The sequence below is a fragment of the Nipponia nippon genome, unplaced genomic scaffold (assembly GCF_047370975.1).
Source record: "Nipponia nippon isolate SJK-2023a ecotype South Korea unplaced genomic scaffold, ASM4737097v1 scaffold_5, whole genome shotgun sequence".
Classification (NCBI taxonomy): Eukaryota; Metazoa; Chordata; class Aves; order Pelecaniformes; family Threskiornithidae; genus Nipponia; species Nipponia nippon.
In genome coordinates this window covers 14489381-14513867 of record NW_028262369.1, presented here as the reverse complement: position 1 = coordinate 14513867, position 24487 = coordinate 14489381, and the positions used below count along the sequence as shown (strand labels likewise).

The 24487-nt window shown below is 55.4% G+C and overlaps 2 protein-coding genes across 7 annotated transcripts in view; both read left to right on the top strand.

Moving 5' to 3' along the window:
- On the top strand, window positions 1-24469 carry MMD2 (monocyte to macrophage differentiation associated 2). 4 transcript variants are annotated; one of them, XM_087731614.1, is made up of 8 exons: window positions 1-350; window positions 12964-13045; window positions 13728-13888; window positions 13978-14052; window positions 14358-14459; window positions 15064-15133; window positions 15519-15676; window positions 15931-16684. In XM_087731614.1, the coding sequence occupies exons 1-8, from the start codon at window positions 304-306 to the stop codon at window positions 16259-16261; spliced, it is 1026 nt and encodes a 341-aa protein (XP_087587740.1). In that variant the 5' UTR covers window positions 1-303; the 3' UTR covers window positions 16262-16684. The 4 variants fall into 4 exon arrangements, with proteins under 4 accessions (XP_087587740.1, XP_087587741.1, XP_087587742.1 ...); XM_087731616.1 differs by lacking the exon at window positions 15931-16684 and adding an exon at window positions 24382-24469 and having other exon boundaries at window positions 2-350; XM_009467796.2 differs by lacking the exon at window positions 15931-16684 and having other exon boundaries at window positions 13-350; window positions 15519-15868.
- The window catches only part of RADIL (Rap associating with DIL domain), a 31065-nt gene continuing 22161 nt past the window's right edge, over window positions 15584-24487 (top strand). Inside the window, exons 1-2 of one of the 3 annotated variants that reach the window (XM_087731610.1) lie at window positions 15584-15676; window positions 24382-24487. In XM_087731610.1, coding sequence (XP_087587736.1) covers window positions 24452-24487 — 36 coding nt within the window. In that variant the 5' untranslated portion in view covers window positions 15584-15676; window positions 24382-24451. Of the gene's footprint in view, window positions 15677-20239; window positions 20319-24381 lie in introns of those variants that run through there. The other 2 variants (XM_087731609.1, XM_087731611.1) reach the window with 2 other exon arrangements.

Genomic DNA, 24487 nt, shown 5'->3' with positions numbered 1-24487 from the left:
CCCCTCCCTTTTTTTCTTCCTCCTCCTCTTTGCACATCTGAGGGCGGCAGCGGGGCTGGCTCCCCCCTCCCGGAGGTCGCCTTTGTTTTCCCCGTGTCGCTCTCCCGAGCAGCCCGGAGGGGCGGGAGGGGGGCCGGGGCCGGGCTGGACCGGGCTGGGCTGGGCCGGACCGGACCGGCCGCCCCTTCTCCGCCTCGCCCCGCCGGAGCCCGCGGAGTTGGTGCGGTTCCCCCGGCGGCACTTTCTCTCCGGCCCCGGGGCTGAGCCGCCACCGCCCCCCGGGACCCCCATGGCACCGCCGCGATGTTTGTGTCCCGGGTCCTGGACTTCCAGAAGACGCGCTACGCCAGGTAAAGCCATCGGCGCGGCGGTCCCCGACCCCCGCGTGCTTGCGGAGCCCCAGGACAGCCCCAGCCCCTGCCCGGGCTTGGCTCCGGCGGGGATGGAGCCCGAAGGAACCTTCAAAAGCTGCTGAGTGCCCCAAAGCCCAGGGCAGGTGCGGGCTGGTCTTTCGGGAGAAGGCTGCCCGCTTTTCTGCATCCCTAAGGGATTCTGAGCATCCTTGGGAGCCCTCGCTGCCTTTCGCTGGGTCTAACTTCGCCGTTGTCCTCCCGCTGCCAGGGGACCAAACCCACCGCTGGCTGCAAACCCTCTGTGGAGGGACCAATGTTGTCCAGGGTCCCGCTGCGCCCAGGTGAAGCCCCATCAGGGTGGCTCCCCCAGCCTGGACCTGGGGGCTCTGCAGGGCTCACAGGGGATGCAATGGCGGTGGATCCTTTCCCCCACTCTGTGAAATACCCCGGGAGGTTTTCCAGCAGCAGCAGGGACTTGTTTTAGCAGCTCAGGTGTGTTAGGAAACCTCACGGCATTACCTGCATAGAGGGAAACCTGAGGACTGCTGGACACAGGTCAGAGGGCACTTGGCCACGCATGCTGCTGTGGGATCAGATGTGGTCTTTAGCAGGGAGCTGGTGGCTGACACAGGGACAGAGGCCACCTGCAGCCCTCTGGCAGGCTGGGTGGCCAAGGATGAGTCAGATCGCACAGCGCTGGGTGATGCATGGCCAGATGGGGCTCAGGGGGGTGCTGGGGGTGCTCAGTTTTGCACCGAGGACAGGCTTTGTCCCCAGCTCGCTCTGACTGTGGTGGGGATGTTTTAATGGCCGTGGAGGGTCCCACAGGCTGGCGCGGTTCCTGGGGGTATTCAGCACTGCTGCTTCCACTGTCGGACTCCCAGTGGTCTTGTTAGAGTCAGATACCAGAGAAAAACTTGTCTGGAAAGGAGTAATGATTGTGTTTCTTGCCTGCTCCAGGCAGAAGCATCCCTGAGGGAAGTTTGCCTGGGCTGGGTGAAGGCAGGAGACCTCCCTCCTGCCACCCCAAGACACCAGCTCCTCTCCTTCCAGGTGTCCCATGGGGAAAATCCATTCTTGCATCTCCAAAAGCTGCCCGAAACGTGGGCACCTGCTCAAAGACTATTTTGATGCTGTAGCTGCCTCCTGATAACCTTTACCTGGGGGAGATGCAGGAGGTACCCAGCAGGTCTACACAATGCATCTAGTCCAAAACTCTTTGCGAAAACAGAGAATTCAGAACTGTTTTTCCCAGCTGGCATACGAGGACAGGGCCAGGGGGAGATGGAGCCAAGCAAAGCTCTGTCACCCCAGAGGAGGAGGAAAACTGTACCTTTGCCCCACAGTGGTGGTGCAGAGGCTCTTCGGGAGCTGGGCAGCAGAGCAGGAGGTGGCCCCACCTCAGTCCCCCAGCCCGTTGCTTGATTTATCCAAAATTAGCATGCTCAAAATTTTTCATGGTCCTTTCTGGAGACAACTTGTTAAATGTGGATGTGCTACAGAGTGCCTTGCAGGGATAGAGCCCACGTGCGGGCAGGGGCTGGCAAGGGTCGGCTCCACAGGGCATCCTCCACCTCTTGCTGGGTCCCAGGGCTGGATGGGGAGCAGGAGATGGGTGCTCCCTTGGCTTTCACCACAAGACACACCAAGGCAATCGCCAGCACAAGATGCTAACCCAGAGCTTCCTACATCACCGCAGAGATCCTCTTAACCTAGTGCTTAAAAATAACAGTTGGCTGATCCCCGTCCCCCCCCCCCCGCTCCACACACACTAGCTCTCCTCTCCGCAGAAATGCTATGCCATGGCAGATCCTAAAAGCTGCTCCTTCTTTTGTGTCAGGGATGCTCTGTCGGCCTCCTTGAGCTGTAAGTAACAGGGACTGGCCTCTGCAATGGCAACTAGTGTGAGCAGGAGCCACGGGGCTCACAGTGGCACAGGCCCTCCAAGGCATCAGAAGCATTTTGCGACATCTTTTCAGAGGATAAGGAACTCTTGTTTGTGGCCTTCCTCGGGGGGAAAAAAAAAATCAGAAAGTTTTCCTTGTGGTGGAAAAGCATGGAACAGCTTCATTTTAAATGTTGTTTTATCTAATTTTGAGTGAGGACCAAGAAAGGAGAAACTTGGCCATCAATACACCCGCCAAAAGGAATAAATAAAAAAAGAACATGGTGATGAAAGACCTGTTGTGTGAAAGCCACAGCAAAGGCACCGGGCTTTGAACAAAGAGATGAAAGGCAGCAATCAATGCGGACGCATTTCACGAACTGCCAGGAGAAAACTTGGGGCTGGAGGGGCACTGGGGTGTCCCTGAATCCCTCCTGGCTGGGCTTTGGAGCCGGAGCATTGCAGCTGGGGTGGAGGGGAAGAAAGTAAACGGAGGGGTTTGTCGCCGTCGTGGGAATAGGGATGCATGGCAATGCTGTTTGAGCAGGTTGTGGTTATAAAGGAAGCTGTTGGTGGTTTCTGCTCTGCTGCAGGGTCCAGGAGGCTATTCCATCGTCTGCCACCATGGGGAAAGGGAGTTAAAGCATGCCATTGCTGCAGGGCTTTCCCAGTCGGTCACAGCCTGCACCGGGGCAAGTGGTAGCCACCTCCTGCCTGACAGGCCAAATTCAGCCACGATGCTGGCAGCAGCATGCAGTTACGGGGTGCAAGCAGATGTGATTCCTCCTGTTTTATCCAACCACCACACAGTTAATCCCCCGTTCTCCCTCCAACCTTTTGTCTCCTCCTCCCTTCCTCCCAGCTCACCAAAGCAGTGTTGGTTTCCCACCAGAGCAACAGATCACTGCAAGTTGCATCTTCAGAGTCTCATCAGCCAGGTTACACCGAGACAGTAACCAATCCCTCCCTTCCACCTCACCACCAGCTTTGATCCAGCTTTGGCCCACTTTTTATTCAGACGTGGTCTGGTGCCTCCTGCCCACGTAACTACCATGGGGCTGCGGCTCAGCCCCAATCTCCCTGCAGGGACACAAAATGTTTCCCGGACTTTGGCCATCCGGAGCCATAATTGAAAGGAAACATGATTAAGCAGGGAGCTGCTGTATCTGGGTGGCTTCAGCAGCTCCAGAACAGCCGGTGGAGAGGGGTTTGCTGGGAGCTGCAGGCTGCACAGGGCACTGAATCATCCTAATTAACTGATAGCAGCTCACAATTTGATTTGTTCATGTAAAAAGCTCTAAATCTTATTGCATTTGCTTGTCTTGTCCTGTGCAGAGTAACAGAGAGGAGCAGCCAGGAAAATCCACAATAATTTCTTAGCCCAGAAGAAGCAGGATATTAGGGAGAGCAGGGGCCTCTGTAGGTTTATGGTGCAGGCTTGTCCTCACCTGCCTGGTGTCTGCAATGTAGACACTGCCACCTCCTCACCGGCATGAGGGGATGGAGATCTGAACTCTACACTTGCTCAGAAGCAAATCCTCCAAGTTTGGGGAAAGGCAGCTGGGAAGACTTTCCTTGTTGCTCCCTGCACCTGTAATTACTGAGCAAGGAGACATTCACCAACCCCTCCTCCAGCATCTCCAGGCAAGAGAGGGAGAGGAGAGCCAGCAGGAATAGAAGTGAGAGAAAACATTGGGGTGCTCAGACCCCAAACACAAGAAAAGCAATGCCAGGCTGACAGCCTGAGCAGAGCTACTGCATTGGGAAGATCTGATCCCTGTTTGCTTTGCGATGAAAGCACGAGCAGCCCTCGCCTGCTCCCACACATGCCAAGATGCTTTCCAAGAGCTCTGCTTCCCCCACAGCCCATGTGGGATGAAGCAGTGAGAAGGGAAATGCTTTCAGCATTGATATCACAGCTCAGAGATGCTTGAGAGGCAGGGGCTCCTCACCATGGAAGCACCAGCCCCATCCCACCATCCCCAGCAAGACCTACCAGACTGCCCTGAGCTGAGCAGATCCCCTTGCTGCAAAAGGCACTGCTCCAAGAGATGGGGAGGCCCCCAAAATACCTAGGGAAGCCCAGGATCACCTGATGTCACTGACCAATTCCATATTGGTTGCTCTGTGGGGCCTGGTTGACTCAGATACCCTCTTAAGATAACACTGGTAGGATTCATCTCATGTAGGTTTAGGTGCCCAAGGTGCAGTTATCATTGGAATCAGGTATTTGGAAGGCAACAAGTACTCAGAGCATCATTTGCAATGGGATATTCCCTCAAACTGCCACTTTCCCTCCTTTGGGAGGGGCAGGGGACCCAACAGGATGGGCTCAGGTGGGGATCACCGCATTGGAGATGTGCAGCAGTGGGCAAGTCAAGCCCTGTGCCTTGTGCTTTTGGGGAAAGGACGGTCTCTTGGCTGCCAGGGAAATGAATGCACAATGGTCTTTTCCTTCCTTCAGCCGGTGTTGGATATCAGCCTGATGTGATTCTTTGGCACAGCTCACTATGGCCAGCTTCACGAGGTAGCGGCCAACGCAATGCATGGGAAATTCAAGCCACTGCCCAGCATAGCGGGTCAGTCAATGTGAGAAATGGGGCTCTGCCAGGGCTGCTCCCAGGCTCGCCTTCCCCTCCTCCTCCCTTCCCACACCCCCAGCTCCACAGCAAGACAAAGCAATGCAAACCAACTACAACTCCTACAGAAAGGAAGGGAAAAGAGCACAACTGTTAGTTCAGTTCATTGCGCTTTGGGGGGTGCTTGGCTGCATCCGCAAAAGGAGATTCTTTGAGTACCCAGAGAGATACTACAAGCAGATGGATGCTCAGAGCAGGGGCTGAGCAAGGCAGAGGAGACAACCAAACACACAGCGCTCAGGTCTCCCTTTGGGGTTCTCCAGGTGTAATTGAACCTCAGCATTTTCATGCAGTGAAAATCCAGAGTCCGATGGGCTCAATGTGATACCCTGCAACTTCTCATGACAACATGATACCACAAGCATCATATTCCTGATGTTTGCTTCAGATGCCAATTAGTTGAGCTGAGCAGTGCTGACCTTCAAGACAGTTTGGATCCAAGTCTGTGCTCCTGTTCAAGTTTATAGTCCAGACTTGCTGCTGCTGAGGAAAGGATTTTATGCAGTGAGAGATCAGCAGTTCAGGGGCAAGGAGTTACCTCCTCTGCTGTGCTCAGCAGCACTGGCTGGTACCATAGCATTAGACACAGCCCTGCTGTCTGTTGCAAATGATACTAATGGAAATCTTAGTATCTGCTTGCCTGGCTGGTGAAATGCATGATTTTCCTTCTGTGCCTTTGTTGTCCAGAGGCATTTGCTGAATAATTTACAGATATCATTTGTACTTGAGTAGCATCCAGGAATCTCAAATGAGAGCCTGGCCCTGTTTCTTGAGGGATGCTATGGGAAGACCTCATGGACCTGAGAAACCATGACCTGCCCATGTAATTTCACAGTCACAGTGGCAGCCAGGGTTAGAGGCTGGGAAGGCTCCAGCCCCCAAAACATCCAAATCCTCTCCCAGTGGGCAGAGGGGTTGGTGGTCACACTCATTGCTGCCCACCTTGGGCTCTTGCAGAGTTTAAGCAGGCAAAGCCAGCTCAGGATTTGTCCCACTAACTTCTGTGCTCAGGGCAATGCAGGCAAGGCAGCAGGAAACATGCACAATGACTTTCCAAACAACCAAATAGTGAATAATAGAGAATTTTCAGTTCTGGAAACAGTCCTCCTAACATTCACAAAACACCTGGGACATCAGAGTCATTTTGTGACTAGTCAGCTGCTGTCGGAGGTCTCACGAGCACCAAATGAAACAAGAAGTCCCAGCTCAGAAAGTAATTTGGGAAACACTCACCAATCCCATCTGTTGTGAATAAACAAACAGCTCTGCTGTAGTTGCAGGGTCATGAATCGCCTTGGAAGAGTTAGAGATACCATCTACATAAAGAGCAGAAAGCCTGCCGGAGAGAAAAATAAATACCCCTGCACAGAGCATGGGAATATGGAGAGTTATGGCCCTGCTGGAAATTACCTGCTGGGTTTCCACCCACCAACCAAGCCCTGCTAGATACATATGGGCTCTCATGGGTGCAGAAATGGTCTATGCCTGCATCCAGCCTAGCTTGGAGCCTCCTGTGCTTGTCTCTGCTAGGGTGAGGAGCAAGGAACAGGAATTGGGTATACCCTTGGTGCAGTCCCTGGTACGTTCAGGGAAATAGCATATTCCCTCCTGCCAGCCTCAGCCCCTCGTGTACTCACTGCTGCGGCAGCAGGATGTGCTGAGGCTGTGTGTCTTCCCTGTCCCTTCATGGGGGACATATGTGCCTGTGGTTCAGAGCCAGGTACAGCATGGACATAGCTGAGCACATAGTCCCTGTCTGGGAGCATCTATGAGTCGGCAAGCAGACTTGTTCAGCATTTCTCACAGCATACAGGCTATATAGTGCCAGGGGATGGTCTACGGCCAGCCCAGAGTGTTACCACATGTCAGGGTGCTGGGAATGAGCAAAATTGGGATGAGGGTAATCGGAGATGATGAATGACCGTTCAGTTTGCAGCCCGTTTTGACTTGCTTTGTGGAAGCAAGGCTTGCACCAGGGGCATCTGGGCAGGTTACTCCAGAAATCTGGTGATCTGCTAATTTACCCAAAAGAAAGGTTGCAAAATGCTGGTTTAGATGAAAAGCCTTTCATTTTCTGCTCCCTGCCCCAGCTGCCAGCTCTTTGCCCGATGCCAGGAAGCAGTACAAAAGAAAATGCTGCACTGTCTTGCTCCATCAGCCCTCCTGCCCCTTCTCACATGGGATAGGCTGGAGTCAAAGGAGCAGCCCACAGAGCTGGCTTGTCCTGGCTGCCCCCTCTCCCCTAGCCCAGGGAGCTGACCTGCAAGCTTACAGCATGCCCAGCTCAGCCTTCCAAACCATGAGTGCCATATGTTTGTGTAGGAGCATGCAAGCACTGAGGAGCGGGCATGGAAATAGAAGTTTCAGCTCTTAACGGGGTGCCATGCAGCAGTGCACATGCCTGTGTGGGTGGCTCTGCAGATGGCAATACTGGGCAGCATCAGCCTGAGCCTTTGCATTTCTGCTTCCCAGTGGCAAACACTGCTGTGTCAATGGGTAGGAAGGAAAAGCAGGATTTCTTGAGCGCTCCTGGGCTGGATAAAGCAGCTTTGTAGTACTGCAGAGTCTGGGGGCTCTGCACCAGGAGCTGCAACCATGGGGAAAGAGAAGAGGGATGCTGAGCCTTTCCCATGTCACCAAGTTGCAGAATTGATGTCCTGGACTTGAAAGGGGGCCCCGAGCACATCCCTGTGGTCCTGCTCCATCTCCTGCATCCTGGGATCATGCCCCATAAGCGAGCAGCACTCGGGGCCCTGTATCACAGCTCCCCAGAACTGAGCTAATTATGAACCACAGAGGAGCTCAAGGGGATGAAGCCTCTTAGCAGGGACTGCAGCTGGAGCATTACCAGATTACAGATCAGAAGCAGAGCACACACCAAACCCCAGCTTACAGGGATGCCACTGCAGCAGCTCACATGTAAGCGCAAGCCTGAGAGCCAAGCCCTGGCATCTGCACTGGGTGTGCAGCCTCTGGGCTCATTAGGGCAAATCCAGACCATGCACTGAAGAGGGGTCTAGGGCCAGTTTGCCCTGCAGGCACACATCTGCTCCATCACTGTCACTTCAGGCATCACAACACTCACTCTACCAAGGGACAACCCAAAGGGCCCCAGCAGGACTTACCACCACTGCTGGTCAGCACCCAGCAAAGGCTTTCTCCATCCTTCCTCTCTGACAAGATGCCACCATCAGGATACAATCCCTCAACAACTCCTCTGTTACTTAAAAACCAGTTGTGACACCCAGTCACAAGGAGAAGGAGAAATCCCCTCAATTTGCAGTCAAATCTCCAGGAGCTGCTCAGCAGGGAACACAGCCTGGAAACACCCCAGCTCCCTGGGCAGAGAGTGAACATAGAGCAAACCAGCATCCCACCTCCAAAGACATCAGGCCAGAGCAAGCCTGCGCAAGCCCAGCCCCTTTATAAGCCATTCTCAGGTGAAACCTGTAGAGATTAGCTGGTCTGGGGAGATTCACATCACCTGGGAGCAACCTTGGACATGCCAGCTGCTCCTTTGTCCCCCCAGCCCACAGCACAACACATGGCTCCGGCATTTAGTGCTTCACGGGTTGTGAAGGGGATGTGGTGGCTCTTCAAGCGCCATGGCCATGGCCTCAGCAATGTGCTGGGGGGAGCCCAGCTCCTCAATGCATAGATACCCAGCCATGTGTCATGTATATAGCCTGATTTATAGCAGGGTTGGGGGTGTCAGGTCTTGGAGTGGCTTCTTGCAAGAGCAGGGATGAGCTGCTCAATGGGATCTCACACCTCCCCATCCATATCTTAGTGGTGATTTTACATCCTCCTCACATTATCCTTCCACGAGCTCACCTAAAGGATGTCAAAATTATTATCCTCACATGGAGAGGGGGGAAAGGGTGGTGAGAGGGAGATGAAGTGATGGGGCAGAGGCTGGCCAGAGAGTCAGTGTTAAAGACAGGGCTAAACACCATCTCTCCCAAATCGCAGCCTGCCTGGGTATCCCTTAGGGCTGTTCCCCACTGTGTGCGTAGGGGACAGCTTTCCTGCAAAGTGTCCCATGGCTCTGCCCGTGTGAGTGTGTGGTGCCCATGGATTGCCTGATGCAGGTTGTCTTGGTGCTCCCAGAAGAGCTCAGATGCTCACTTACACATGAGCCATCCCGAGGAATAAATTAATTTAATCCCCTTTTTACCTTCTTCTCCCCTACCCTGGTGAAGCAAGAGCCAGGCAGATCTGCCTGATTTTTGAGGTCAGAACTTTGTTCCTGGATAAAAGTCTTTAAAAAACTCAAAAAAAACCCAATCCAAAGCCACAAAAAAACAGAGTGGGAGAAAGAGAAGGAGAAAGGAACAAGCCTGGGAAGCCGGCTCTGCACTTTGCCCCAGCTGCCTGGGACAAGGGCCCCTTTGTTTCCCCGGCCGGAGCCTGCTGCACTGGCCCTTTTCAGTCTCCCTCCCTGGGAAAGGGGCCAGGGGGAAGCAGGCACAAGCAGGACAGGCAAAAACCCTGGGGCTGCAGTGAATAACCCCTGCTCGGGCCCTCACCAGGCCCCCCATCTTCATATAGCCGGTCTGTATAGCGTCTGCCAGAAATGGTACCAGGAGAAAAAGGTGCTCGGGAGCCCCTTGGGTCTCTGCTTCCCATGCACCATCCCTGAAAATGAACATGCCTGTGTTCCTGCCATGCAGGAGGTTTTAAACTTTTCTGTGTCTCTTGGACTTTGCAGTCCTAAAGCACCTGCTAAAATGCATTGAAGCACCCAGCTGGTGTGTAAGCACCTGCCCGTGGCTTCCCGGGCTGGCTGTGCTGAGCAAGCCACATCACTGTGGCTTTGCTGGGTCCCCGGGCGGGTGGCAGTGTAGGCTTGAGGCTGTTGGGGACAAGCCGCTGTTGTGTCCTCCCACCCCAGGGACACTGCCAGCGTGTGTCCCCAAGTGTACGGGTGCAATGACACAGAGCTGGTGATGATCGTGGATTCAGCCAGCTGGGCAGGAGACTTGCTGCAAGGACCAGATCTAAGTTTGGGGCGGTATTCCCCTTCTACTTATTTTCTTGCACTGAAAAACCCCGGAGCTCTGCCTAGCTGCCAGCAATTCCCCTTCTCCTGACCTCAGTCACACAGAGCTGGGGCTTGGCTTTCATCAGCTCTAATGAGAGTCGCAGGTGCCCTCCCTGACTGTGTCTGTCTGTCTGTCCAGGCTGGAGCTCAGCTTTGAGGCTGGTTTTGCACACCAGTACAGCAACTTTTTGCAGGCTGGGAGTGATGCAGGGCTCCCTGTGCCCTGCCCCGCACCCATGGCAGCATGCACAGGGATGACATGAGCTGGATGGACTCTTGGCATCCCGGGATAGTCTGGGAGGTAGATAAAGTCCCAGGAGAGAAGAGAAGGCAAGGAAATGGCCTCCACACCCCTGGGGAGCAAGGTGCTGAAGGGCAGCCAGGGACTCATCCTGCCCTGCCAGGAGATGTGCAAACATCAGCTGCCCCCGTGCTTGTTTGCACAGCTCTGCTCCTGAGCACAGAGGGCAATAAAGATGTGCCCAACTAGCCCCCAAATGCAACGCTGGCTGCTCCAGGAGGGCCCGGCTGTACCCAGGCTGGCCCAGCACTTTGCAGCCAGGTCCCACATGTGCAACGCTCTGTTTCCCATCCTTCACAGGATAATGCTTATTACAAAGTGGGACAGGAAAACAAGAATGTTCTCTTCCCAGGTCAAAAAAAAGATCATCCTCAAGGCTATTTCTCCCTCTGGGAAAAGCAGGCGTTTGCAGTGTGCTGCACCAGCACAGCTTTGGGCTTCAGGGATGCACAGACTGTTTGGCCTCATCCCATGGGGATGGCAGGGGTGGCCCTTCCTGGCCTCTCCATCCCTGCACCAGAGCTAGGGAGGATATTTGCACCCCAGGGATCCCTTCCCAAACAGTCCGGGTGCCCCTCAGCCCCGGGTGGGGGCTGTGGAAACCAGCCCCACTGCTGCTCCCCGTTACTGCTCTGAACAGCAACCGCCAGAACAGAGGGGAGACGGCACAGGGCTTTGTTAAAACAAATAAATTCAAGGAAAAGGCCTTGTACGTTTCCTCAGCAACTGCGACGTCACGCGGTATGTTTGGGCTTCCCCCTCCTCTTCTTATTATTTAAAGGGAAAAGAAAGGGAAGCAAAAAGCGAAGGGGAGCTGAGGACAGTCTCCTGGCAACGCTGGGGACAGTAATGTCCTCCTGCCAGGGGGACATGGCTCCAGCGCAGAGAGCCCAGCCAGCCCCCGTGGCCCGAGTGGCGGGACGGAGAGGGCATCCCTGGTGTCCCCTGGGATGGAGACGACTGCACACCTGGCATGGCCACGTCCCTAGGGATGCCTGCCTGCTTCCCGGCCATGGCAGCCTTGCTAAGCCCCGATTTACCGAGCACAGTCCTCGATTTGCAGAGCGGTGGGAGCTTAATCCCCTCTGTTTCCCCCTCTTAATTCAAGACCCTTTTTGGTGACGATGACCACGTTTCTTTCTGCACCGCCGGGGTCTGGCTGCAGGCAGGGCAGGGGCTGGGGACAGGGTCCCTGCGCAGGCTGTCACTGCCACCTGCCGGGGAGTGCCTCGCACGCCCCAGCCTGCTGTGGCCACACTCCCCCCACACTCAAGCCCTTGTTATTGGAGCTATTTAATCCATCCTGGCTCACTTTTAATAGACAGCAGTGAGTGACTCAGGTGGTGGGTCTGAGCAGGCAGGAGGTGGCAGAGGAGTCCACATGAGCATGGGTGGCTCGGGGACGGGGAGAGGGGACTTTTACTGCCTTTCCCAGTGCCCCAGACCAAGGGGTCACCCTGTGCCCAGCGGCAAGGTCCTGCCAGCCCCTGAGCCCCCTCACTGGGCGCAGCTCAGCTGTGAAATGCACCACAGATGGTGCCAGAGCTGAGAGCAAACGGGGTCAGAAAACAATTAGCCCAGGTCCTGCAGGGCAGCCCCTCCGGCGCCTGCTCAGCTCAGCCATCCTGACCTGAGCCACAGAAGAAAAGGTCTTTAAACCCCTGATTACCAGGAGCAGCCAGGGAAGGATCACTCTCTGTTTGCCCGTTTCTTATTCCCTTTCTCTAAGCCTCCACTGCTGGCCCCTGCCAGAAGAGGATGCTGAGCAAGGCAGCGCTTTGCTCTGACCTGTTATCATGGATGCACATTTAATTTGCCTCTTAATACAGCATTATGTACCTAGCAATGGACTAGCCAAGCCCAACACTATTTTTTCTCTCTGTCTGTTGATCCAACAGGAGAAATCGATATGTTCCTCCAAATGCCAAGAGCAAGCTGATACCTCAGACTAAAAGAAACAGAAATAAAGATACAGCTTTCCAAGGGAGCATGGAGGGCTTCCCCCTCCAGCAATCTGTGCTGGGACATGCGGCCCCCATGGGTAGATGCAGGTGGTACCCAGAAACCGAAGTCATCATGGGTATACCCTCATTGGAGTCCGGCACGCTGCTGTGACATGAGGGTGTCACTGCCAGAAGGGTCATGGACCCGCAGCCACGGGCCCTCTTCTTTGCTGCCAGGGCTGTGCTGGTCCATTTTCTCTGGGGCAGATGGGCTGTAACCAGATCGTGTCGTTACATGGTGTCTCAGTTTTTCCGCCTGTGAAATGAAGATGGTGAAAGGTGCCAGCGTCACAGGAGCTGGCAGCTGGACACACCACTGATGGTCACCTGTGCCCCATCTCGGGACAGGTCTGGAGTTGCTCTAGAACTTATTGACCCATCCTTGCAGCAGCTTCCCCTACATCCTTCCCACTGCTGCCCTGTCTGCCCTCTCCTGCCCGCAGCAGCAGGCAGAGCTGGCTCCTGCCCTCTGCTCTCCAAGTGACGGCAGCTACTGGGAAATGCTTCAGCCTGAGCCATGGCTGACCAAGACCTGGGGTCCTGGCATTTGGGGCCAGCCAGATGGACAAACTGTGCCCAGTGCTGGGGTCACTTCTGCAGGGCAGCTGGAGCAAAGCCGAGCCGAGGTGGGGCTCCAGGCTAGGGGGCTGGTGGGTGTCCTTGTGCCCACCCCTCCGAAAAGGCTTTTCCCCAAACCCCGTCCCCTGATCATGTTTCTCTCCCTCCTTCTTGCTGCAGGTTCATGAATCATCGTGTCCCGTCCAACTGCAGGTACCAGCCGACCGAGTATGAGCATGCAGCAAACTGTGCCACTCACGCAGTAAGTCCTTGCCCCCATCCCAGAGCGAGGGAAAATGGTGCTCAGCTCTCCCGGGATCCCCTGAGGAACCTCAAGGAACACCTAAACATATCTGTGTTCAGCCCTGGAGCAGCTCCTGAGGGTCTCAGGGCTGTGGTGAGGCAGATGTCTCCCAGGTGCTCCCGGGAAGTGGGGATGCTCTCCCTCCTTCTGCCCTGGGAAGCTGGTGTGCATCTCCCTCGCCTTCACCCACCATGACCTCATGTCCCTGGGGAAGCCGGCCGTGGGCTTAGTGGAGCAGGAGTATTTTGCAAAGCTCCCTGAAAATGGGGTGTTTTTCACAGCAGGAATGGTGACAGGCACCCCATGGGGCTGCCTACGTGGCAGTGGGAGCGAGTGCTCCCCACATCAGTATTTCCCTTGGGAGCTGGCATCTCCCACTCCGAGCCCTGGGAGATGACTCAGAGGTAGTCATCTTCCTTGTGCCTTCCTCCTCCTCTCTACCCCCACCTGGAGAAGCTATTTTGGAGCTGCACCACGCAGGGAGACACGCTGCCTGGCTGGTGCAGGTGGCCAGCCTGCCCCTTATGGGTGGTAGCTTTGACCAGAAGCGAAAGAAATATCTAAAAAGAAAAGCAGAGACTGTATTGTAGCTGCTCAACGGAAATGCAGAGTCAACAACAGGTTTGCTTCTTCCTTCCAGTTCTGGATCCTGCCCAGCATCCTCGGCAGCTCCATCCTGTACATCCTCTCTGATGACCAGTGGGAAACCATCTCAGCCTGGATCTATGGCTTTGGCTTGTCCAGCCTCTTCATTGTTTCCACCGTCTTCCACACCATCTCCTGGAAGAAGAGGCATCTCAGGTCTGATTGCTTGAGGCTTGGGAAATAGGAGAGGGTCCGGAGGCCCCTGGTGCTGCAGGCTCTGACCTGTCTGTCTGTCTGTCCTGCAGGACCGTGGAGCACTGCTTGCATATGTTTGACAGGATGGTGATCTACTTCTTCATTGCAGCATCGTACGCTCCCTGGTGAGTTGCCGGTGCATGGGGGCCATCTCTTGGCCCCACTGAAGGGGAGAAAATCAGCCCAACTCCAACAAACAGGGTTTCCCTCTCTGGCTTTGGCTCTGCTTGAAGCTGTACCCTACCCCTTTTCACAAAACTTTCCTATTCTATAGATTTCAACCCCTTTAAGTTGAAGTTACAGGTTGGGAGGACCCTTTGGTGGGATAGCCATGGGGGTGAAAGCAGCATTTCCCCTGGTACCTCACTGCCTGCAGCCCAGACTGGGATGCTGCCCTGGACCCCCCTCACCACAGACCTGGCTCTTGCAGGCTGAACTTGCGGGAGCTGGGTCCCTGGGCCTCCCACATGCGGTGGATCATCTGGATCATGGCGTCTATTGGGACCGTCTACGTTTTCTTCTTCCATGAGCGGTGAGTCCCTTTACCTGGTCCTGCATTGGTGGGTAGCACAGAGCCCAGCTCAGCTCTTCCAGCCCTTCTTAATGTCCCAATGGTAGCTGAGCTGCAGGGGAGAGGAAGAAGGATGGAGATAGAGAGACAGACAGATAAGTACAGGGTCCCTGGGCAGTCACCTGGCCAAGTGGCAGTTGAGGGCTTCCTGGACCATGTCCTTCCCCATCTTCACCTTGTTTTTAGGAGCTTTGGTGGCAGGGATGTGGGAGCAGGGACATGGGAGCAGGGACATGGGAGCAGGGACATAGGAGCAGGGATGTGCTGCTGTGAGTTGCTTCTTCCACGTGGTGGCACCAAATAGAAAGCAAAAGGCCCCAGATGTCTCCCCGAAGCCCGAGGTGCCTGGACCTGAGCTGGTGGCTCCCAAGCCAAGGTGGGGGTCCATCACTCCTGGTGCAGGATGCCAGCCCTGCCGTGGTGGTGTGGCTCATGCATGAGGATGTTGGACCTGCTGTGGTGGCACCACCACCCCTTTTCCTATAGCACAGCAGCGGACATTGCAAGTGTAAAACTTGATGCTTCCACCACACCTGCCTCCAAGCAGCTTCTCTGTCGGTCGCAGGTACAAGCTGGTGGAGCTGGTGTGCTACATCATCATGGGCTTCTTCCCCGCCTTGGTCATTCTCTCCATGGTAAGCCACCACCGGGAAGCACGCGGGCTCAGCGCGAGGGACAAGTCCAGTGGGTTGGTGAGGTCTAGGCTGTGTGATGGATAAAGTCTTCCCCAAATATGATGTGGCCCAGCTCGATTTTGCAAATGATTCGGGTGCCCAGCAGATACCACATACATCTCCAGCAGACCTCCTGCCCAAGCTCTGTTGTGTTGAAATCCTCCCAGCAAAGCTGGGCTGCTGGGTCCCCGCTGCCTTGCTGGAGGGGAGGGTGTAGCAGAAGGCAGAGCGAGGGTCCTGCCTGCACCCTACAGCTGGGGCCACACTTCTGGTCTTGATGGAGCGGTGGGGAAAGGGCAGGTGTGCCACGGCTGCCACTGAGCCCTGCCTCCCTGCTTGCTCCCAGCCCAACAGGGACGGCCTCCTGGAGCTGGTGGCTGGTGGACTCTCCTACTGCCTGGGCATGGTCTTCTTCAAAAGCGATGGCCGCATCCCCTTCGCCCATGCCATCTGGCACCTCTTTGTGGCCATTGGAGCTGGCATCCACTACTACGCCATTTGGAGGTATCTCTACCGGCCTGGCACGCTGGAGGCTAAAACATCCCGGTAGACGCCTTAAAGACATCATTTGCACCAACTGGCACGTGGGGGCATGGAGGGGAGCAGGGAGGCAGCCTGTGCCATGGGCTCGCCCCGAACCACCTGCTTGCCCCGCGCGCAGCAGCTGCCGGTGCCCTTTCTGCAGGGACAGGAGAGCCTGGAGGTTGATTTTAAACAGATTTTTCATTTTTAATGTTGGGAACTGTTTGTTTTTTTAGGCAAAGGTTTTGTAACACAGTGACCGACCGACAGGCTGTGGGAGATAGGGGAGTGACCGCTCGCCGAGGGCTCAGGGGGGCCTTGCTCACCTGCCTGGCCCTGAGCATCCCACAGGAGCGGGAACCTTGGCCCTGCACGCTCCTGGCTACTGACACCCTGGATTTGGCTACTGGAGCCCTTAGTGTGGGCCACCCAGAGGACTGCAGGAGTCAGGATGGGGGAGATACGCCCCTTTCCCCAGGGACACCTGGGTGTGTGGCTGCCCCAGCCCGGGAGGGGGGCATGTCGGCACCCTTGCACCACCTGGGCTCAGCTCCTAAATGGTCCTAAGTCATGTCAGCATTAACTGCCCCCTCCCAACTTCTTGATCGGAAGGTCAACAAAGTCAACAAAGCCTTACATGGGATTGAAACTTGAATCTCTTCCAGGGATCCCTGGAGTCCGGAAAAACCTTTCTCTAAGCCAGTATTAAGTGCACAAGTCACCCCCGCTAGACGGGCTCTCAGAGCCCCCCAGACATTTTCTCCCTGGGGTGCTTTGTTTTCCTCTCCTGCCCTGGTGCCAGCGGCAGCTGCGAAGTGTGGCCCGGCTCCCAGGCTCTGCCGTGTGCTTGCCTTCAGCGGGGAGCAGAAGGGGGATCCAGCTCCCTGCATCTACCTGGTTGGGGTCAGCCCATCCGCATCAGGGAATTTGCTTCCTCCTTGAGGGAGGGAAGCAAACCTTGAATTGCGATCACGGGGCTGCCTGCCTGCCTTCTCTGCTCCCATTTTTATGATGACCTTCTTGCTCAGTAACAGATTTAAACCAACTTTCAGGAGGAATTCCAGCATTCCTGGGAATGCCACAGGGAAGGGATGCATCTGCATGATGCTTGGAGGTGAGCTGTGATGGGGAGGTCCTAGTGATGCTCAGTTTTTAAACTCCTAACCATGGTACACAGTGGCAAGGATAGGATAACAGGACACAGAGGACCCGTCCAGCTGTCAGGAGCAGCCCCGATGCTGATGGAATAAGAAAACCACACCTGATCCTGCTTCCCAAACATGCCGGCAGAGCTGCTGGAGCCGGGAGGGTCTGGTGCGTGCTGGGATCTGGTGTGCTGGGATCTGGTGCATGTGGGCTCTGGTGTGTGCCGGGCTTTGTGCCAGGAGCCAGCCGGCAGAGCATCACTGCCTGCACCTTCCCTGGGAGCCCCTGAAGGCATCGATTTCCCATCATCTCTCTTTGGCCTCTTGATTAATTGCAACTGCAGCAGTCTCAGCGCGACGTGGCAAGCAAAGGAGATTTATGGCCACCATCCCACATCTCCTGTTTCTCTGGCAGTATGCGGAGGAGCCAAGCTCCTGGGTCTGTCCCACCTCTCACAGAGCTTAGGGTCCCCCCAGCCTGTGGTGCCCTGGGACTGGCTCTCCAGGGCTGTGCCATTTTGCAGCAAATTACCAAAGAGAAAGGGTCCAGATACTCTTCCCCTCCTGACATGGTGGCTGTGGTCACCAGGTCAGAAAAAAAAGCCAGTAGGTTTTCACTTCCATAGGCAGAAGGTTCCTATAAGGAGCCCCGGGTGCTGTGCCCGGCACCCCAGCCTGGCATGGGGCTGCTGGGGGAGGGTCTCTGTCCGGGGCACCCCAAAGCAGCCTTTGGTCTGGGACGCCTCTTGGGGTGACAAGTGGTCTTAGGGACAGGAGGTGAATGACCTGGTGTGAGCCCAGTCTCTGCTGCTGCCTGTCCCAGGCCCCCAGGACACAGCCCTTGCTCCATGACCTACCGCAGATGGAGGGGTGGAGAAGGACGAGCTGTGAGAAACCAGCAGTTGGCGGAGCATGTCTGGGGTTGGAATAGCGGGATATGGGGACCCAGAGTGGGAGCTGCCATTTTTTCTGTCTGGCAAGTCATTACCCTTCTCCGTGCCTCAGTTTCCCCATCTGTAAAATGGGGGTGAAGACACCAACCTACCTCACAGGGCTCATGTGAGGACCCATGAAGCACTTGGAGGATGACCAGTGCTTTACAAACACACGCTTCAGTTTTCATTGAGTCTGGGGGACCAGATTCGCAGAGCCACCGCAGGGCATGGTGACAACTGCGGCTCGGCGTGCCCAGATCTCCTCCCCCTCCGTCACTAAATCCACGGGGGAACCACCCTGGGGACAGACCATGCACATAGTGGTCCCTGCTCCCAGGCAGACGTCCCGTGGCAGGGGCTGAGGATGCCCAGGGACCACCATTGCGTTTTGTCCGTAGGCTTCATCCCAAGGGATTTATCTTGGAAGCCATTTCACCACTGGGGTCTTTTGGCCCTAAATCCATCCCCGGGGCTCCCAAGGCACAGGGAGGTGCCAGGAGGACCTTTCCGAGGCCACTTCATCAGCCTCCTGCAGAAAACCCAGGGCAGGGCAGACACCCAAGCGGGAATGGGTGGCCGGGCTCTGTCGGGGACATGCCACCCTGCCTCGAGCCCAGACTTGCTGAGTGGGCTTCTCCATAATTAAGAAGTCCCCCCTCTTCTCTTGCTTCCTAAGTCCTTCCCTTGCAAAGCAGGGTGGGAGGCACAGAGCAGGTTATCCAATTGTCCTCCTATTTTATACAACTCGTAACATTCAGGATGTCTGTGGAGGAGGGTTCAAAGGATCTTTTTAGCATCTCATGTTTTTCACTGTCTGTTCTTGTTCAATCAGTATTTTATATTTAACACAGTATTGGGTCAAATTAAAAACAAATGTAAGGAAGATAACGCTAGTGAATATTGTTTCCTGTGGAGTAGGATCGAAATAAAAACTCAAGATACCTCACTAATGCCTGCTTAGTAAATCAAAATGAGTTTCCCTGCAGTATCTGGAAATAAACCCATTTTCTATCTGACTTGCCCCACGTGGCATCGCTCTCTGCTGAGGAGAGGAGCCACTCAACCAGCTGCAGCAAGGCCCCGCTCATGGCGATGGAGTGCTGAGCACCAACTCACCTCAGTGCATGGATGGCATTGCCATCTGCTGGCTCAGCTTGCTGGGCCAGGGGCCAGCGGCACTTCGCCCTTTGCACCAGCTGCATGGAGAAATTCAGGAGGCTGGGGATGAGTTGAGCTCCAAGTCGCAGAATTTCCTTAAAAAAAAAAGAAAAGTTGGTGGGTTTGCTGATGGTGGCCCTGCGCTCCGCAGCGCCGGCTGAAGGGCTTGCCAGCATCTCACCAAGGTGGTTTCAGCGTAACCACTCTGCACGCCCGCTCTGGCCCTGTCATTTCCCCTCCTGTGGTGGCCGAGTCTGTGGTTGATACGTGCTGTGCCCCGGGCTGCCACCACAGGGGAGGAAGGATGCCAGATCTGGGGAGGAGGAAAGTCTGTGGCAGACCGGGCAGAGGGTAAGCACTGCTTGCTGTGCACCCCAGGGGGGAAACCCCACCACCATCACCCACCAGCTCCCACCAGCCTCTCCCATGGCCACTGCCTCCTCTTGGAGAGGAAGAGTTTGCCCCCATCCAGGGAGCCTGCTGGCTGGTGCTGCCTGCCCCAGGCTCTGCACAGCCACTGGCTGCCCTCCCGCTCGCACCTCTCCATCGTAATTATGCCAGGCTGGATCCCCCACAGGCTGCGACACTCGGCAGCTTTCCCGGAGAGCCAGGGAGGGTTCCCTGCTTCCAGGGGCAGCTGAACTCACCCTGAAACCTGACCCACAACTTCTACCTCACCCATAATTTCTTTGCTGCTGGTGATCGGGCTGGACTGGGAGGCCTCCTGGCCTCGCTTTGCTTTTATGCTGTCATTCCCAGAGGGCGTCTGGTGGCAGACCCACTCTCCCCCCCAAAGTGTAACCCCTGCACCACTGGGCAGAAAACCACACATTTAACCAAAAGGAGAATTTTTAACCGAGGGAGGCAGAGCATCAGTGACCACCTCGTCTCGAACAACCCGGTGCAGTCATGATCCATCCCTTCCCGATTTCAACCACCAGCCTGTGTGGAGCCACAGCAGTCTCCAGGTCGACTTTGAAGCTTGTTTGATAAAACCTGTTTAGCCAAAGGCAGCAGCTGCCCGCGCAGGCAAGGCCCGCGCAGCCCTGCCTGTCTCGCTCCCTGGCATTTTAACCGGGCACCGTGCCCAGGCACCGGCGGGGAGCGCCGGGCATCGCCACGCCGCGGCGTGGCCGTTCACACCGCGCGGCCGGACCAGGCGCCGCCCTTCCACCCGCGCCCGCTCCACCCGCGGCACGTCCCGGGGTGCTCGGCGCTGCGCGGCGCGGCGGGCAGTGGCGGCGGGCGGCCGCGGGGGGGCGCCGCAGTGCCGCTCCGCTCCGCCGCGCTCCGCCCCGGCGGCGGGACGCGCCGCGCGGCCCCGGCGGCTCCGGGCGCTGCAGCCGCCGGGGGCCGCGCCGAGGCTGCCCCGCCGAGCCCCGCACGGTGAGTATGGGGCGCGGGGGCGCGCACCGCGGGGGTTGGCGAAGACAGACCCTACCCGAGGTACCCCCCTTTTTTGGGGGGGGGTGGTGGTGGGGGCAGATCCCCTCTGTAGCATCCCCGGGACACCCCCGCCATCCCCTTCGCGCTGACCCCCCGCACCCGGGAGCCCCGGCGTGGGGCCAGCAGGTCCCCCCCCACCCCGTCTGCTCGGACGGGGACGTTTGTTTCTCGTCCCCTTGGAAAGTGGAGGCAGGAGGAAGGCTGCGGCGAGGGTTGAGGATTGTCCGGTTGCCGTTGGAGACCCAACCTGCCCTGCTGCCTGCCGAGGGGCAGCGGGCAGGCAGGGAGGGCTGTGCTGGGGAGTTGCGGCACCTTGGGATCCGTGTCCCATTGCCAGACACCTGGGGATCCTCGTCCCCTTGCACGCCCCTTGGGGTCCTTGGCCCATTGCACGCCCCTTGGAATCCCTCTCCTGATTGCATAACCTTTGGGATCCTTCTCCCCATTGCTCGCCCCTTGGGATCCTTATCCCATCGCACACTCCTTGGGATCCCACTGCTATTCCACACACGCTATTTCACCTGAATTCAGCTGCTTGTGACTGTCGTGGTGTCCCAGGCCTTGGTGGGGAGGTGCTGGGACGGTCCGTGTCCCTGTGAGGCTGGAGCGGTTCCATGCTGAGTTGTAACTTTAGCAGAGAAAACTCAGGGGAGTTTGCTACTTGCTTGGGAAGTGCTTATTTTCAGCACTCTCCAGGATCAGTTAATTATCGCTGGAAAAAAAATTATTGCTAAGATCTTATAATTAGGCAGCCTACTGAGACTGCTGCTTGGAAGGCACAGAAAGCAAATGCTCTTTGTGAAATGTTTCTTGCGTGTGTGTATGAATAGAGCTGCCCGGGCAGAGGGCTGGCATTTGTACTTGCGCATTACCGGTGAGCTGATGCACGTTGGCGGCTCAAAAAATCCTGCAAAATAATGGGGGGAAAAAAAAGCACGAAAAGAAAACCTGCTAAAAGGACTGCTGTTGTCCTTGCAGAATCGGGTCCCAAATCATTACAATCTGTTTGTGGAGCTATAGTTGCCTTTAGGACAAACTGTTAGTGCATCTTTGCAGGACCAGGACTGCCTTTGAACAGTCCCTGGGCCGTGGGGCCGGGGGCGCTACCTCAGAATGCCTGCTGCTAATAATAATGCGGTAAGGAGTTTATCCACTCTGATCCGGCTAAAGACGGCACCGAGGCTGGCATCGACATTATCAGCCTCCGATCTGTCCCTAGTTTAGATGGATAAAACTCCCACAAGAAAGGGCCGGGCTCTGAAGCAGAGACTTGATCCAGGATGGAGGGGAGCGGGGGCTCTGAGCCAGAACGGAGGGGTTTGTGCTCTGCCCCGGCAGGACCCGGCGGCCTCGGCTGTAGGGACGGGATCTGCAGAGGGGCAGGATTTGGAGCCGAGGAGCGCACGTCAAAGCCGCCGCGTCCAGGGTGTTCTCATTTCCTTTGCTCTCCGAGTTATAATTTGTTCCACATTGCAGTGCCGGGGCGGCCTCTCCCTCCGCTCGCAGCATCCAGGTTGCGGTCGTTGCCATTAGACCGAGGCTGCAACTCGAGTGGTTTCCATCCAAAAAAAAAAAAAAGGAAAAAAAAAGGAAATTTTTCAAATACAGATCTGAGGAAACAGCTTTTCTGGTTGCCATTCTGGGATGGTTATAGCTGAAATCTCACCACCCATCTGCACAGAGCTGCATTTGCGCTGGGACGAGCCCCAGGGAAATTCCAGAAGATTAAAAAGTGTTTTAATAGTGTTGCTGCTCTTCCCAAAAGGGAGTAAGATGACCTGGTAGCTACAGGTTGATTGGCTTGATAGCATCCCCCTCGGGAGGAGAAGGAGAAACCTGGCTCAGGCTTTAATTGATTAAAGACTTCAGCACCAGGAATAAATTCCTGCCATCCAACATGGCTATATGGAAAATAACTCCTGGCAAGTAGAAACCATTTCAGTCTCTGATGTGATGGGCGACTCTCTGGCTGTAATACACTTTCGTGAAGCATTTGAGTTATGTGAGGTGATATTCTTGTAAAAATCTGCACTCTCCAGTATTAAAAAGTGAGTCCAGTCCAGTATTTAGAGCTGACATTATACAGTGTCAAGAAAGCCGGTATTAAATAAACCTGATCCATTTCAAAGGCAGTTTTCAGAGGAGATTATCACTGCTGGGCACTGCTGGCCAGCAGCATGCCCTCTGTGTTCCAATGCTTTTATCACTAATCTGGAAGGAGATAGAAATGATTTCTGGAAAAACCTGGGGCTGACCCAGAGCAGCATAGTGTTAATAGTTTGTACAAATCCGGGCGGTAAACTGGGCAAGCGAAAGGCATCCTAGCTGAAGCAGAATGGAAAATGGAAATCTTCTTGCACCCAAAAATAATAACTGGATTTGTACGTGTTTTCCTGTCCCTAATCTGGATGATAAATTGACCACGCACCGCTTTCGGCAGGAGATGCTTGCAGATGCTAGGAGAGGCAGCGTGAGTGCTCACCAGCTCTCTCTTCCAGTGGGAGCTGCCTGGGGGGTGGCTGTGTGTCTGTCCTGATTTCTGTGCTGGAGAGTTGAAAATTTTCAGGGTAATGGGAAATTTTGCTCTGGAAAAAATAGCAGTTATTTGCATTTTCGGTCAGGGTGCTATTAGAAACAAATTTGGCCTTATGACAGCCAAACCCAGTCTCTCCATCTCGGTGGAGGAGATGTGGGAACCGAGGGGAAGGGACCAAGGGGCTGCAGAAAATGCCTTACAGCGAGAGGCGAGACCACCATCGGGTTAGTCTACTCGTAAATCAATGGGGGAATAGCGGGGATGCTTGATTAAAGCATCTAAATACTCTCACAGAGGAGAAAATACATGGTAGCCAAAAGCTCGTTAATTGAGCAGAGAAAAGCAAGACAAGAATCAATGTCTGGCAGCTGAAGCCAGACACACTGGAAATAAGGCATAAATATTTAACCAGTGGGAGCGATTAATCATCGGAAGAAATGGCGAGCAGCAGAGGTGGGTTCAGCATCTCTTTGCCTTTTGCATCATGCAGAAAGTTTCTCCCATCGCCCTCCCCCTGTCACCCCAGAGCTGGACGAGCAAGAGGGGCTGGATCGAACCCGCACCAAGGCCCTGATTAGGTGATTTAATTAGATGGTGCTTTTGTCTTTAATCATGGCGGAGCCACGGAAAAGAGTATTTCTTGTGCCGTGCTGGCTCTTTCTGAGAAACCTCAGTGAAATCACCGCAGGCACTTTGCAGGTGCTTCTTTATTCTTTCTTTTTTGAACACTGATCGTGTTCCTGCAGATCTGTGCCAGGTGGGCACGAGGACAGTGCTTGGTGGCTGTCCTCGATGTCCAGCAAAATAGACTAAAATTCAGGAGAAACAAATCTCAGTGAGCATCCCAATGTGCTGTGGCTGCTGAGGGAAGGAGCTGGTCCGGGACTCATTATCCACCCATGGGTCAGAGGGTCCCCAGCCTGGTGTCCCCAGGGACATGTGTGCTTGGGAGAAGGAGATAAAGGTCACAAGGTTGTTGCTGGTCCCTTCTCCTCCTCTTTGCTTTTCCTTTCTGACAGTGTTTCTTTTCCTATAGCTGTTCTCTCCCTGTATCTTTGTGATGGGGTAGATGTTGGTGGGCATCACCATGGCTGGGTTTGCTCCGTCTCCCCCCCAAGGCTGCCATGTTCCTGCTGCAATGGAGCCTGAGCTTGGGGCTGGTCTGGTCTTCCCCGTCTACAGGCTGTGGCTGGATGAACATGTACAAACATGCCCATCACCGGCCACACATCCGCTGTGGATCCCCAGGGTTCAGCAGTGAGCGATTGGGCTGTTTGGTTTGTGGCAGGGGGGAAATATAGTGAGATGCTGAGCTGTAGGGCTTAAGTGCAACTCAGTGGTCTGCATGCAAATGCAATGCATGTTGACAGTGGAGTCGCAGCATCTCTGAACCCTCCAAAGCCACCTCACTGTGAGCAGCTGATGTCTGTGAGCAGCCCAGGACCACTCCTCCTCTTCCTCTTGCAGAGGCGTGACGGACGCCTGCATGCGGATGATGTGTGACAGGGGGGAAGGCACGTTTTGAGGAAGAGGATGAATGGAAGGAGAAAAGGCACGTGAGAAGGATGGCAAG

Excerpts from the sequence above, each read along its gene's own strand:
- MMD2 (XM_087731614.1), top strand. The coding sequence starts at position 304 with ATGTTTGTGTCCCGGGTCCTGGACTTCCAGAAGACGCGCTACGCCAG. Across the intron at positions 14,053-14,357 it reads GCAGCATCGTACGCTCCCTG|GCTGAACTTGCGGGAGCTGG; the intron begins GTGAGTTGCCGG and ends TGGCTCTTGCAG. Across the intron at positions 15,677-15,930 it reads CACTACTACGCCATTTGGAG|GCAAAGGTTTTGTAACACAG; the intron begins GTATCTCTACCG and ends TTGTTTTTTTAG.